The sequence below is a fragment of the Hippoglossus hippoglossus genome, chromosome 7, assembly GCF_009819705.1.
Source record: "Hippoglossus hippoglossus isolate fHipHip1 chromosome 7, fHipHip1.pri, whole genome shotgun sequence".
NCBI classification, from domain to species: Eukaryota; Metazoa; Chordata; class Actinopteri; order Pleuronectiformes; family Pleuronectidae; genus Hippoglossus; species Hippoglossus hippoglossus.
Genome location: NC_047157.1, coordinates 21,989,534 through 22,005,096, shown reverse-complemented (window position 1 = coordinate 22,005,096; position 15,563 = coordinate 21,989,534). Strand labels below are relative to the sequence as shown.

At 39.2% G+C, this 15,563-nt stretch overlaps 1 protein-coding gene across 2 annotated transcripts in view; it reads right to left on the bottom strand.

Moving 5' to 3' along the window:
- LOC117764409 (metabotropic glutamate receptor 4-like) overlaps window positions 1-15,563 on the bottom strand; it is a 161,509-nt gene that overhangs the window by 16,391 nt on the left and 129,555 nt on the right. For both annotated transcript variants that reach the window (XM_034590153.1, XM_034590154.1), the window contains exons 4-6: window positions 13,310-13,445; window positions 9,837-9,991; window positions 9,601-9,741 (exon numbers count right to left, since the gene is read on the bottom strand). In XM_034590153.1, the coding sequence (XP_034446044.1) occupies window positions 9,601-9,741; window positions 9,837-9,991; window positions 13,310-13,445 (432 nt within the window). The remainder of the gene's footprint in view (window positions 1-9,600; window positions 9,742-9,836; window positions 9,992-13,309; window positions 13,446-15,563) is intronic.

Here is a 15,563-nt window from a genome sequence, read left to right as displayed (position 1 = left end):
GGAAGACACAACAAGACGGGCCCGATCATTCTGCAGCATTAATGTAATTAGTTATGACAGGTGTATATTAATCATGGCTGGGGTTGATCTAATGCTTTGAAAATGTGTTAATTGCCAAGCGAGGTTTCAATTAGCAGCCTTATCCTTTTATTAGCCAAGGCCCTAACAGATAAGCTGAGCAGAAAGACACTTTAACTGCTTTAAATAAAATCTGTTGAAGGCAGCTTGTTCGCTTTGCTTTTCAACTTAGGACCTGCTGATAATTACGGAATTGTCCTTGAGTTATTTGCTAATAGTAAGCGCAAATGAAGGTAACAAATAACTTTAATTAGTATGCAACTACAGCTTTCTGTGTCCCTAAAAAACTAATTAGAGTTTTTTTAATAATTTCATTATTTGATCTCAAAGTACCCCCAAAATTAAGAGCATTAGCAAAACGTGAACAGACCAAGTTTTCACAGATCTCTGACTCTGTTCCATCACAGACTTCAGTGGTGGTACAGCTGTGATGAAGAGGGTTGAGTAAACACAGACACTCCACACGCGCGCTGCTTTCAGCATCTTTAATTTATAACCCATTTGAACACTGCCATTCTTTAATTCTTGTGTGCTGCTAATTTCCCTCTTGTTTTATGAATGAAAAAAAGATTGCAGACTGACTCTTACAATCTAAAATTAGTGGTCTGCATTGGCATTGCCTTAAATGTGACAGGGGAGTAGGAACGTTTTTTAGGACTGGGGTTGATGGCAGGTACTTTTAAACTGGAGGTAAACAACCCAGACAAAAGACACTAAAATGATTTGCGTTCGAAGGGGGTGGGATTTCATAAGAAATGAGAGGGCATGAGGTCACGATGCATCATGGTCGACCCTGGATTTGTGACTAGGTCAAACTGTTCAGTGACAGGAGAGAAGGTGGAAAAAGAGCTAACACACAGGGGAGAGGGGGTGGTGATAATGTAAATTTTTATGGATTTGTGATGTAACCATAAAACTCCCAGCAGAGTTTTATGGAGGCATCAAAATTGTTTAGCCGGTTGAAGTGGCTTATTGATGGTTTGTGAAATGACTCTGGGGTTATCTCATCCGTTTGCAACTAATGTAGAAAAGCAGGTCGTCTTAGCCTTGTTCAGAGTTTCATGAATGCACAGAAAAGCCAGTTCTCCTGCCGATATGCTCTATTTGGATTGGCGACCAGTGGCCTTGATATTTGCTGGTTAAACTATTGAGCAGTAAGGAAGAAGGACACATTGCATGGTTTGCGAAAAATAATGCAAGACCAGGAGTTTGTGTAAACTCCTGTAGGTTTTTTCTGTTTTATTACGTCTGAAGAAGAGGTCACTTTGGCTGAAACACTGTTAATCCCTGAGACTCCAGAAGTGTTTTGTGGACTAAAAAACACTTCACCCACCCCTCCATCGGCATAGTGGTGAGTAGATAATGAGTGTATTTAAATTTTTCTGTGAACTATCCCTTTAGGAATGACTTGAATAAGTCATTCTGAACAGTAGCTAATGTAAATAACACAAGGTTGAAAAGGAGAAAAGGTGTTTTTCAGGCTGTTCCTAATAACTTAAGAGCTGTTATTGCTTTGACAGTAATAATAATTACAGAAATATACAATTTAAATAATATGCTTATTGTCATCTATAGAGCTGTAGCCTATCGCAGGACTTTGCATCGTTGCTTTCAATTAAGCTTAACATCCATGTTACTCAACACAAGGTTGCTCTTTTTCCCAGTATGTTTCTTAAGTTTGTGTCAAGAGAAGCACAACACAAGGCAACGTGAAGAGTGCCTCAAGATCAGATAACAAAAAACACAACATGGAGTAGTTGATAAAGGAGAATAGTGTTTTGTAAGATGTCCGACGCAGGAATTTCTTATCTCGACAGAGAGACTAGGTTTTAACAAGTGTTAGCTTTAAACAGATGAATAGTTTTTGTGTTGTTGTTATCTACTGTATGTGCTCCCCAGTATTTTCTCACTTCTAAGAAGCAATTCAACATCAGTGACACGACTCTGAATGATTTTAAAGAGCTTCAATATTGACAGTTATTCTACAAATGTGTGCTACAGGCAAAGACAAGCTTGAGTAGATGGGCCGCTGTCTTTTTTTCTCTTTTAATCTATTTCACACACACATTTGGCTAATTAATGAACGGATGATAGCTCAGCGGGCTGCCAGCCAGAAGGCCTGTGTAGATGCAGGTTTCCTTTAAAGCTCCAGTTTCCCCACATAGTCCAAATCCTGCAACTCCTGCAGATTAGACTAATGGTTCCTAACCCTTTCAGTACTGACAAATTTCTATCTAGTTTGATAAATGTTTTATATCCAAAAGGTCAAAGGTCGAATTCTCGCTGACATCCTAATTTTTATGACCATTATTTACCAAATGTGGAGACCGTGATCATTTTTTGTGTAATTCGACTGTTTGGCTGAGGCATAAAACAGCAAAGAGGTAACTGTACTTTTCCCTGTTTCTCATAAAAACTTGGGAGGTGGAAACGGAGGGTAACATGACTTGTTTCTGTCGGCCATTCCAACATTCTCCCTCATACATTCTGTATGTTTAAAGACTTTTTCCCCAACCTGGCTCCATTGGCTGATCAATAGAGAAAGCGCAGTAATTGGATGCTGCAGGAAGGTTAGTCAACAGTGCAAAACAAGCATTGGAGTGAATGAAGATGAAACCTTGCCACTGTATCTATTTATCAGTACTCCAGGAGTTTTCATCAAGGCAACCTTGAGATCCTGAAAGAATGCAGTGATCCAGAAGGCTGTATGTTCTCGGCTCAATATTCCTTTGAGTGGAGGAAAATTGTTTAGTTTTGGCCTCAGGTGAAAATAAATAATTTTATAATTCGAGCACAATGTGACTTCTTTCTTTACGGTGCTAAAAATTATAGGTTACCTGCCCAATGATGTGCTTTGATGATAGAGCACACTGGATGGTTCTGTTAGTCTGGATTAGGCTTAATTCAATGTAACACAACAGTTGACCCACATTTTAGAACAATGCATGATGCAGTGTTCACAATAGGTTTATATGAAAGTGAAAAAAATGTATTCGCTTTCAATATTCACTAGTGTTTTCATGTTGCCCCATTCTCTGTATTCTTAATGTTGCCTATATTTATATTATATATATATCTTGAATAAGAACAAAAATGTAAACATAAATGCATATCTTTTATGTATTATTTGTTCTGTAAAATAAATGTTGTCATTGCGGCACATATCAACAAACATCAACGAAGACACCGATAATTCTGAAAAGCTTATATTATCCAACCATGGGTCTGGCTGCTCTAAATTATGAATCAATGGAAAACAATGTAATTTACATAAAACTGAAAGTTATAGGAACAATTTAGAGTATTATGTATATAAATGTCAGTATTTTAGACTTTTTATTTTAAGTAAATTTAAAACAAAATTATATATAATTATTTTCCTTTTAAACTCTTTGTATCTTGTCAAAATATATCAGATGACATAACATGTAGTGTTTCTAAAGTAACAGTTCAAATGAGGGCTTGACCAACCTTGACTGACAACCACTGCAACCCCCCCCCCCCATTGTCTTTATCTAATTAAGACGTTTGAGCATTATAACTCTGGAGACGGGAATAGACCACAGTGCTTGACATCGCCTGTCATCACTGCTTCCCAGGACACGGTCGGTCAGATGAAATAAACCCACTGTTGCAGCCGTGAGCTGAGGAAAACAATTCAGTAACTGAACTAAAGGAAACATGTATGTACGTCTAGGTAAGAAACTGGGGATAGCAAATTACTTTTAAATGGGACACCCCCCTCCGCTTTCATACAGAGTAATTATTCCAAACCACTGCCGGTCAATAATAATTTCTGCTCGGTGGAGAGAAACATCCTTTTGTTCTTTTCATTTGCATTGTCTCTCCAGGGAATCAAAGAGCTGTCGAACGCTGCTTAATTGCACGTGTTGTCCTTGATGTTTTCAGTGAGTAGTGGGCGTCAGACAATCGAGCAGGCATGTGCTCGTGTGTGGTAGCCTTGATGACTCATGTCTGCAGAGATGCAAAGCAACGGAGTGACTCAAGCCGGTTTGCTTCACTCCAGCCGAGCCTCAACGTGCGCTGGAGTGACGTCAACAAGAAGCATCACGTCTGCTGAGGATCTCGTCTTTGCCAGCGGCGCAGGAAGACAGCAAATTCGACTGAATACTGCATGAAATGACTGTTGTCAAATCCTCTTGTCAGTAATCTATTCCCTGTTATGTTTCATATTTTAGGAGGCAAATTAAAATAACGCTTTTGGAAATATTTTGGGAAAAGAAAATTAAAGCTCTGTCATGCTCTTGTGGAACAACATTCTCGACATGGTGCATTTGAAGAGGTGTTTGTCAGTTGAGGCCAAAATAATTGTGACTGATGTGTCAGCTCTGTTCACTACTGACAAAAGATAAGATAACTTTATTAATGAGAATCTCATGATAATGTGCAATATCTTTCTTATCAGTTTGTCTCTTGTCTCTCAGACTTAAGGTTTAATAGATTTTAAGCAGCATACATTCAAGATAAACGTGTCTGATTTCTAATACACCTCCTATGTCATATCAGTCCCTGTAACCTGGAATTTCTGGTGTTCTCACTTATTCTGCTATAAAAAACAATGGCAATGGCTTTTACAGGCCTGAATTTCATAATTTTACGGGCAAGGCCACACCGAAAAACGATTTATCAGGATTGTGTAACATTGCATGTCAAGTTTTTTGTCTTATTTGTTCTCTAACTTGTTAAATCTTTCTTCCCTCAGCCCAGCTGATATTGTCATAATTCATTGTCAGTAGTTTCCTGCTCACTCACAGCTCTGCAGCGCTGCCATACCAGGATGAGTTAGATTTTGTCTGCTGGCTGGCTCGCTGCTAGATTTGTGTCCACCTATCCTCATAAATATCCTGGTTTTCCTGCAGTTCCTACCAGGCTGGAAATCAAACTCAGTACTGATGCCCAGGTCAAAGTTTTTTATCACCCGCCCTCAGCAATTTGTTGTGAGTGTCAACCCATAATGCTCGACCCCCAAAGATATGCCTTAATCTACGAGCAGGACCTGACCTGCTACTCCTGTTTTAAAATATAATTTATTACTTCTTTTCTCTAATAAAGTCCATCACGTCAATATCCACAGCCTTCTCTTTCTGACAAAGTTTAGATTTTTGTGTTGATGTATAAACAAATGCTGCAGACACCATTCACAGTAAAAAACCCTAGGTGAACCCTCATCAACACTCTAAAACACGGGTATCGACCAAAACCGAATTGATGATGAAGCTGCTGATAAGACAGGCCGGGCTCATTACAAATCAAAGTCTGGGTGCATAGATCTGTGCAGGGCTACTTTTATATTTTTTTGGTAATGCAGTGGATTATTGACAACAAGCACATAAGAGCACCTTGTGTGTGTGTGTGTGTGTGTGTGTGTGTGTGTGTGTGTGTGTGTGTGTGTGTGTGTGTGTGTGTGTGTGTGTGTGTGTGTGTGTGTGTGTGTGTGTGTGTGTGTGTGTGTGTGTGTGTGTGTGTGTGTGTGTGTGTGTGTGTGTGTGTGTGTCTGAGAGAGAGAGAGAGAGCGAGGTGAAGTAGGGGTGGGTATCAGCCTTGACTTACTTATAACACAACACCTACTGCACGCAATGTTTCTGTAAGTTATTTATAACAGCCTGAGCGCTGCTGTGTCACTTTTGAAGCCGCCCCGCCCCCACATTTTTTTCTATGAAGCTGACCCAAGAGAGGACTTTTAAGTGATATATACTGTATGTGTGAAGAATTAAAGTACATTATGACCTGCGTTCAGTTACTCTTCAGAGCGGTTTTGCTACATTCTGGGAAAATCCATACAGCGTACGATCGTGACGTGTGAGTTGGGTACGTAGGACGATGTCAGTCTGAAACTACAAAGTCAACCTTGTCCTCTAGGGCAGCAAACACAATACCAAGGGAAAGGATGCAGGAATAGGATGGGAATTATACATCTGCACTCAGTGTTGTTTTTCTTGCACTCTGAGTCAGATACGCTTTAATATCTCAGTCCTGGAAGATGATCTGTTACTAACTGGTTTTATTGGCACATAAATCAGAGGCCAGCGACTTGTTATGTGCGATTAAAAGCTTTGATTTCACTCAAACAAAATAATTACATGCCCATCTCATCATGTTAGTACTTCAAGAATATCACTCTAAGGTCTTTAGTGGTTGATTAGTTTTCCTTATGGTTATTAAAAATACTTTTAACAGTGTTTTGCCTAAAATGTGTTTGGAGCACATTACTTGATGCACTATCCATGGTCTATACAGTAGTATTGTGACTAGCAAAGACCATACGTGGCGACAGGGAAGGGTTGTGCTTGTATGAGGAATAATGTGAGGAAAGTCGCAGAAAGCTTTGAGTGATGTGTTTGCATCTCGTGCTTGTAAAGATTTACTGTGCCCTGGAGGGGCTGCAACAATTTAGCTCAAGAGCAGCCACCATGACAACTGATAGATGCAGAAATCATTCAGGATTATGTGTTTTCCTGAAACCAGCAAGTGTTGATTGTTGCAAACATCTCTCTGTTCTACCAAGGGACACATTGTTGTAGAGAGAGTTGATAAAAAATCTCTGCTTAATTGGTTAGCTTTCCATTCTACCAACTTAGTGCTTCTTAGATAGTATTTGTGGACATTGCATCTTATATCTGCTAGATCAGGAAGTCGGGAGGTAGAATAATATGTGATCTACTGGGTTAGAGAGTTATGTGATTTAAAAAAACAATCATTATTTACAGAGCTGTCATTGCAGAGAGCCTCATTGTCTCCATTCTGTGTCATGATGACCAAAAAAGAGTCAGTCACAACTAATGTGCTCCAAGTACAGCATCAGTTTTAAAACCCTCAAGAAGTAGTAAATCCATCTCATATGAACCATATAACATGAAATGAGCACATGAACAATAGTTAATGAAGATTGAGCAAATGATTAAAGGTGCACAGGCAAAATTACTGTAGGAGAATTTATGTTTTTGTCATTACAAGAAACGGTTTCATTGTATTTAAATGTATTTCTTGCTTTGTATCAGCGAGTTAAAGTATTTGTCTGAACATATTAGAATTCCTAAGTTATTATTATTGTGCCTGGTATGTTGTAGTCAACCTAAAAAAATATTTTAAGTCCTTTTAATTTAAAATGTTGCAGAAAAACCAAAATATATAACGTCTGAGGGGAATTATTTGATTCTGTGATTGACTGGTGACCTATCCAGGCTGTAACACATTTTAAAACATTGTTACATCCCAGTTGCTTTACAAGATAAGATTAAGACATTCAACAAGACAGTGGATGGAGCAACGACTATAGGGGGCGTGGCTTCATCAGAGGGTGTGTGAGGGTTCACGAGGAGACGTTGCACGACGTCTGCTCAGTGCAGCATGAGCAACGATGTCGAGCTGGTAGTCGAGCGAACCAGCTCAGAGCAGCTGCCATCAGAGTGTCTCTCTGTAGATACCTGGGCTGGGTTAGCAGCTTTACTGTGATAGGCTCTCCTGCTGTGCGTGTGTGTGGAGGGGAGGGGGCAGTGTGAGCTCATGGCCATGTGTTTTATTGTGATTAACGCAACTCTTTGTCAGCCCTAAATAGCTTGTTAAGCTCTGAATATAGCCCAGTTAACAGAGCGCCCATGTGTTGTGTTTATTGCCACTGCAGAGGAATAAATCTTGTCATTTTTCTTAAAAAATAAAAAAGAACAATAAAACTACGGGAGCTATCTCCAAACTAATGTGCTCTCATTCTGACGCTTCTAAAAAGCTGTTTAACTGAAGTTGCCTCTCAGTAGGTAGCAGGTTACTGCAGATAATAAACTACCGGTTAATTGCAAACTTGTTTTGGTAATTAGCATTTCAAGTGTCTTCATTATTCACAGTGCTTATGCTTAACATTATCCCAAACTGTGGGCTTATAACGTTTACTTCACAGAAAGTGTTGATCACTTAGTAGTTATTTTATGACTTAATATTTAGTAGAATGTAAATTACAGTTGTAGGTTGGATAGTTGGTGTATACTCCTTGTTGTTGTGCAGGTATCGTGCTCTCTGAAAGTGTCCTGCATAAGATGTCTATTTCTAGTAATGGACATGAAAATACGTTTTGTAAGCAGTAGTCAGTCTTTGTGGATTGACACTAACATGAGCAGTTAACAAATGAATGACACATGCTGATGTTTGTGTTGCACAACACTCACAACACAGATATCAGAGGAAAGCGCCCCCTGGATACTTTACAGTCACAAGCTTTAAATCAGGACTACTGGACATGCAGTGTTGCTCTGCCGTGTTGGGTGGCAGACAGACCTTAAGAGAAGACTCATTTTAATGACCTAAAAGCTTGTATCTAATGTGCTGATTGGATTCACTATTGATTATGTTTCCAAGAGGCGCAGTGTTTTGATTGCTGTTGTCATCAACTGCAAATTGAAGCAGTCAACAGACAAATAATGGGAACACTCCCACTGCAACAAGTAATTGATTTAATTGATTATAATCTATTATAATGGCAACTAATTCAGTAATCAGTTAGTTGGGTCTGTTTTAACACACGGCGCACACTGTAGCTTCGTCTCCTGAGGGGGTGGGACACTTAACAACTGTTGCTTCTTCAGAGAGCAGCGGTGGTCGAGAGACCTACAGACTGAATCCAGCTCAGTACAGCTTGTCCACTGTGAGAGACACTCCTTCGGTCTCACAGAGGCACACAAGACATTTTAACTTTATAGATATCAACAAAATCATTTCCAGTAGTCGTACTCTAATTGTGACTAGAAATAATATTATGTTACATATTTATAACATCATTCTGACTAGTCAAAACTGTATCATCAATTCTGATAGATAAACTACACAAAACTCAAATTTTCAACATACGTAATTCGATTTTTCACAAGTACGATTCCAACTACTTTCTTGTGTGCGTTTTTTTTTACCATAGATCCACAATTCATTTCAATTATTACTCTTTAATTCCAGTTTCATATACTGTATGTACAATTAAATTCTGATTCAAGTTTATGATCTGCAACACCATTCTGACTCGTTCAAACTAAATTCAAGGTATCTTGAATTAAGGCAAATGAAAGATATATTGAACTTGAGTCATGACTAGTCAGAATTAAATTGTAGATATCTGAAACTGGAATTATAGTCATTAAGTTGCATATGTCTGTTATATATAGTAGGAGCATTGTACAAGAAGACAAAGTTGCTTTTTGAATCAACTGCCGGAAAGGACTTTATCTAGCTTTTGCCTTTTTATCCAATTAATCGATTAATCAGACAAATGTAAACAAATAATTGACGGATTAAGTGATTTATTAAAATAGTTTATCAAAGATTATAGATTATCAAAATAGCTGTTAGAAGCAGCCCTAGGGAACATTTTCCCCAGATGAGATTGTGGCGTGTGATTGTTTACCTATAACCAAGTACACGCACACATACACACAATGTATTCACAGGAGACCCATTCATTATACCTAGTCATTGACTGATTGCTTTCCATTGTGCCCTCACATCTTTTCAGTAAATACTCACTTGTGCATTTTTTGATGCCAGATCCTTTTTTCACCGCATGTCGACTGAGCTTACACTGGAAGTTATTCTCCCAGAACTCTGCAAACCAGATGTTCCTCCTGTTGTTCTCTAGTGTTCGGCTGACGAAATAGCGATCGAAACCTGAAAGGAATTGATGACAGATGTAACTGTATTCGTTGTCAAAAGTAACAAATAAAATAGTTGTGCGCATTCAGTCAGGCTCTTGTTATGAATACCTTTGATGGATTGGCGTTTGGGGAGGATGGTGACAGCGCCCTCAGCCATTTCCTCCTGGTTCAGAATCGGGGAGATTTTGGAGCCCCAGCTGTCTGACCCCACCCAGATGAAGTGTCCTGTTTGATTGGCCTTCTTAGCAGCTTGAAGGAGCCGTCTATGGGACAGAGATGGAGAAGGATGGAGAAGGATATTGGACCTTTTATAATATTGCGTTTTCATTTATTTTCTGATAAAAATCATTGCACATTCAGTAAAATATCATCTTTAACAGCGGGTTCCCACCTATGCACTTTAAAAACTGAAGAGCAGCTGATTTCATGACAATGAGTCTGGACAAAGTCGTACTCAGGTAACTACTTAAGTTGATTTTAATCATTCCCAGTGCAGGGAAGTTTCTCTTTGCAGTGGCAGAATTAGACCCTTGCCACATTTGTCCAAGCTTGTTGCCAGTAGGAGTAAGTTTGGGGAGTCGTAAAGAAATAAAAAACTGCCAGTGAGCTCCTGCTACAGCAGCAGTGTAACATCAAGAAGTCTGGAGCACAGCAACATAAAATCTAAACCCGGCCACCTGGCATGTGAAGCATTACCAGCCATTATATTGCCCCAAAGATGCTAGGGCAATAAATATTAAGCGTCATATTGTGTTGTACACCACATCAGCTTTTTTTTTTACATGGCAGATACTTCTTTAACATCTTATATAAAACTTTGTATTTGCATAAAAAAAGGACGTTATAACCTTGTAAAATAATTACCACAGATTTTTGTAAAATGTGTAGCGGGCTCACAGTGAGTCATCCGGCAAACTTTATGCCTCTTTACCTTATTTTATGACCCCGAGGATTTATGTTGGATTGGTAATGATTCCCCCCCCCCCCCATTCTGCTCTTGAGAAATTTAGCAAAATGAGAATGTCTTAAGATGCAATTATGCGCTCCATTTAGGAAAAATGAAAGGAATAGATTTTCCCACCGTCGGGAGATTACATAACGCAGACATGACTAGATATTCTGACAAGTCTGATACAAAAATAACTCGGTGAGAAGTAAAGTGAAGGTGTCGGGGTTGCGGATGGTTCATGGTTGGATGCTTCTCTTAGACTTAACAACTAGAGGTTGAGAGTTCAGCTCCTGACACACATTTAGGCATATCTTGGCCCTTAAAGTGAAATTGTAATTATCCTACAGTAAAAGCTCAAGCTTACACAGACATGTTACTTTGCCACGTGACTTACTCACATCCAACGTTAATGTAAAATACTCATTATAGAAGCTGTATTTATGATAACACAATTTACCCAGCTTAGAAGTGAGTATTTTTTACATGATGAAACAAAATCAGAAGCAATTCAAGGGACTTTGGCATTTTTAAATCAATCTTTCAGAGGAATTAAATGTTACTTACTAGAAAACCTACAGGTTAACTCTAGCAACATAATTTACTTTAGTGAGGCTTTATATTTGTGTAACTAGTTGGGTATCACGTTCCATCGAAACAGCTCTGCAGGGCTGAAGTCCCCCCGGCTTTCAGTAATTACTATATCCAGACTATTAGCCGTTATCAGGACCGGATTATGTCAATGAGCACTGGGCCTTCTGCCCTGGTCCTCATCACCAGGCCGCCCCAAATCTCTGCTCCCTTCCACCAGGAATACACTGGCCTACTAACTGGGTTGCTTGGAAACATTTCCCCCCGCCTTGCAAAGCCACAACAGTGTCTGGTGTGTGGATTCAGGCAACAGCCAATTAATTAATTCTTAATATAGACGATCTGTCTCAACAGGAGATAATGGATTTAAATTGATACATTTTTGTCCTCACGTGGAAAGCAGGGACACTGTTCTATTGTAAAATGCGGTCAAATTTAAATAAATGGGGACAGAAGACGGTGTCAAATGGAGGAGGATGAAGCTATTAGTCAGATAGGAAGGACATCGGGGGGGTGGATCCTCTCAAATGAGATGCAGCTCAATATAGTACAACAACACCATGATGAAATATGGCTTCGGAATAAACCAGTCAACACCTCTCTGACACAGCCTCAATGAAACGTAGCAGTTGTGTATTAATACCACGGTAAATATACAATTTTAGTAAAAGCATTCGTATTTTTCTTCAGCAAAATACACAAAGTAGCAAAGGAATTCATTATCTAGTATCAATTATTTCGTTTTATATAATCATGTATATTTTATGCATTTAACATACAGGCAACTTTTTAATGTTGCAGCTGTCAGACATTTAAATCTTTGTTTTGCATGAAAGTAACTTGGAACTTTCAAATGAAGTTAAATAAAAATGGAGTTACATCGAGTTCAACATCAATGCGATATGTAAGTACAGTACTTGAGTAATGTATAAAGTTGGTCTCAGCTTTAAATTGAGTAAGTTCACCTTACTATGAATAGAACATTGTAGGGAAATATATCCCTTTAAACATAGTGATCACATTTTAGGGGATCAAAACGTTTTGGACAGATCAAAGTAAAGTCAGTTGAGAATCCTTTGTCTGAAATCTTGGAGACATCAGCAGACACTTTGTATTTTCCCTGGTTACTTCACACGTCAGTTATGAGTTCCAGTACGTCAGAATGAGATGAAGCTCTGAGTGGACGACACTGCAATTACACACAACGCTGACTATGGTTTTTAAAGAAATAGTTGTAATTAATTTTAAATATGTAAAAACTGCTTTAGTAAATGGGCAAACTTTGTAAACCAGGAGACTTGATCTTGGTTTCACTCTGTGTAGTGTTTTGGTTTTCGGGAAGCACCTGAAGGCAGCAGCAACAGGGAAAATTGTGGAATAACTGTTGTTTGCATTGCAAACGTTGCTTTCTGTCATCTTGGTGCTGCTGTAACGCACAGGTCGGCACTTTTGGGGCGAACTAGAACAAATCTCTGCTGATCCAAGGTGACTAGCGGCAGAGCTAGCGACACCGAACTAGGGCTTTTGTCTAATTATTAGATATTTTGAAGGAGAGAGCCTGAAAAATAAAACACGTGTACTTCTGCTCTACCAAGGCTTTTCCCTTAGCTTCTATTGGGTCCTACTATTTGTCTCTCGTCTCTGTATTTACCAGCTGCTTCACTGCATTGTCCTCAGTGACGAGGCTAAAGTAAATGTGAATACACCCAAATATAAACATATTTGCCATTTATAACTTATAAATATTAACTTACGGGTAGCAGACTGTATTTTATGAGAAAAGGGCATTTTCATTTTGTTATACACACAGGAGACATGTATGACATTTTAAAAACCAGCCTCTGGTAAAGACGTCGCTAAACAACATTTATCACGTCAGACATTTGTAAGATTTGCAAACCGAGTCACTTCAACTTATCAAAGGAACATTGACAAAATGTGTCAGGTAACTGTTACAAAGCAAGTATCCAACAAGAGAAGTGGGAAAAAAAGTGAGGTTAACAGTGATGTTAATTGGCAGCAATTAGAATTCCGCTGTGCTCACCTGATGTCATCCTCATTGGCGAAGATAATGACTACTCGGGCGTTCGGGTTCTCACTCAGCCTGCGAATTATCTTGTCAAACTCTCCAGTTCTTGGCTCACGTGGTATCTTCACCGACTGTGAAATGCACAGGCCACCTAATTGGAAGACAAAAGAAAAAAATAGTTAAAAGGACTTTGAAAAACTCTTTCTCTATAATACATCTGGATGGATCTCATTAACAGATATTTTAACTACGATTGCTTATTTGTGTTTTTCAAGGTCTCGTTTACCCGGAAACATGTCTTCTTTTCTTTTTTTTAACACCTTTTCAATCCTTTGGACTTTTTGGTGATAGATGCAGTATTAAATGTGTACAGGTGCAGTATTTCACAGCATGAGCGATGTAAGGTATTAAAAAAAATCTTTCCTTGGACCACAAGGGGCAGTTTTAAGACCCGGAGACCCATCAATTCAGTTTATGGCGCTGTCAGTGAGACCGGGGGAATTTGGTAGCATTTGGAAGTACATCAATTTTGTAATTGAAAACTGGTTCCATTTGTACTGAGCCATTTTTTCTTATTACACAGGCTTGTTTAATTTGGTTCAAGCCTGCAAACTGTTTACTAAATTCCTCATGCTTGTGTTTAAAGAGCGTCCTCAACCATTAAAGAACCTCTGGTATCATTCTAAAGGCAGCGTCCCCCTGGTTACCCACAATTGAAGCCTTTTTAATTCTCTGGGCAACATTTCAGGATAATTGTTTTGTCGCTCTACGAAAATGCCACAGAGAGTATGTGCATGCTAATGAATTTCCCCTCGTGACCCAGAGCAAAGCCGTCCAAAGAGCAGCCAGTGCAGGAATAATACCCTGTAGTTGAGTTCATGATAGCTGGACTCGCACCACAAAACAAAGCCTGGCCTCAGCTCAGATATGAATAGGGTTTGGGAAACTGGAAATACGAGTAAAGAAAAGCGGATGCCATTAAATTAACCAGCTTCGTTGCTCATGGGTGTAAAGAGTCACTTCCGGTTAGTTCAGTGAGGGGCTTCAGTCACTGGCCTTTTTTTTATTGTTCTGTGGATGAATTTAATCCTGTTTTCTTTTTATTCAAAGCAGTGGTTTCTCTGCGGCTTTATGTACGTATATGTTTCCTCCGGTCATGCATGTGAGCTACAGCTCGACTGTTGTGATTTATACATTCACAGCAGGCTGGTTATAGCAGTTCCTTCAAGGGCTGTAGAGTGTAGAGACTAATTTGTTTGTATTTACTGGCCTCTGTCTTCTTGTTGTGGGGATTTGTTTTCCTCTGAATTCAGGCAGGACTTATTTTGAGCAAAGATATCCCCCAAAAAAGGGGAAATAAGTGTAAATCCCAGATTTGAGACTCAAAAATTTGATTTTAGATAGATCAAATTATACCAATATATAAACTTCTTGCATTTATTTACCTCATTTTTTATTTGGCCGTTATACATTTGTTTTGTACATTTACTTGTGTGTTTTACTGAAGAAGAAGTGAAATGGAATCTATGATAATATGCACTATCAGCTTTCAAATACAGCTTTTCACAGTTCGAACATCTTTCCAGCACCTACATGCTCCTGATTGTTGACTCTTTGATTAAACTGAAGCAGAGTTGTATCTGTGTCCCTCTCAGTTCTACTGACATGACCAACACAGGCACATGGGAAATTTATCAGCTTCAGCTCTCTGCTCCAAGCGACTCTCTCAAACATTAGATACAATGTCTTTGCATCACTGCTACTTCAGTCCCCCTTACCCCCTCCCCCAACATCTGCTGTGTGGAAGCAGAGCACTCATCCCTCTCTACTCTTCTCTCCTCTCATCAGCAGCAGCAGGCGGCTGTGTTGCTAAACCTATAGGGAGAGAACCAGGGGATGAGAACCTAACCACTGGGAGATGAAGCACATTCAACGAGGCTCTCCAGGGGCCCTTGTGTTGTAACTCTGTTAGTTGAAGGGTAGACAAAGCTATTTGTTTCATTGCAACTGTCTATTAGTTCGCTGAGTATATAGGATGGTCAAATACACGGTATCAAACCCTTTGACTGAACCAAACACTCAATCCCTGCACCTGCTCCAAGTACTGGAGCTGATCCTGCACCTTTCCACTAACAATGTTCACTATATCATATCATTTCATCATATCTGCACAAAGCTAATATATACAATTGTATTTCCTCTCACAGTCGATTGTTTGCATGCTGTGATACCTGTGACGTTCAGCTGTGAAAGCTGTTAATACGGCCTA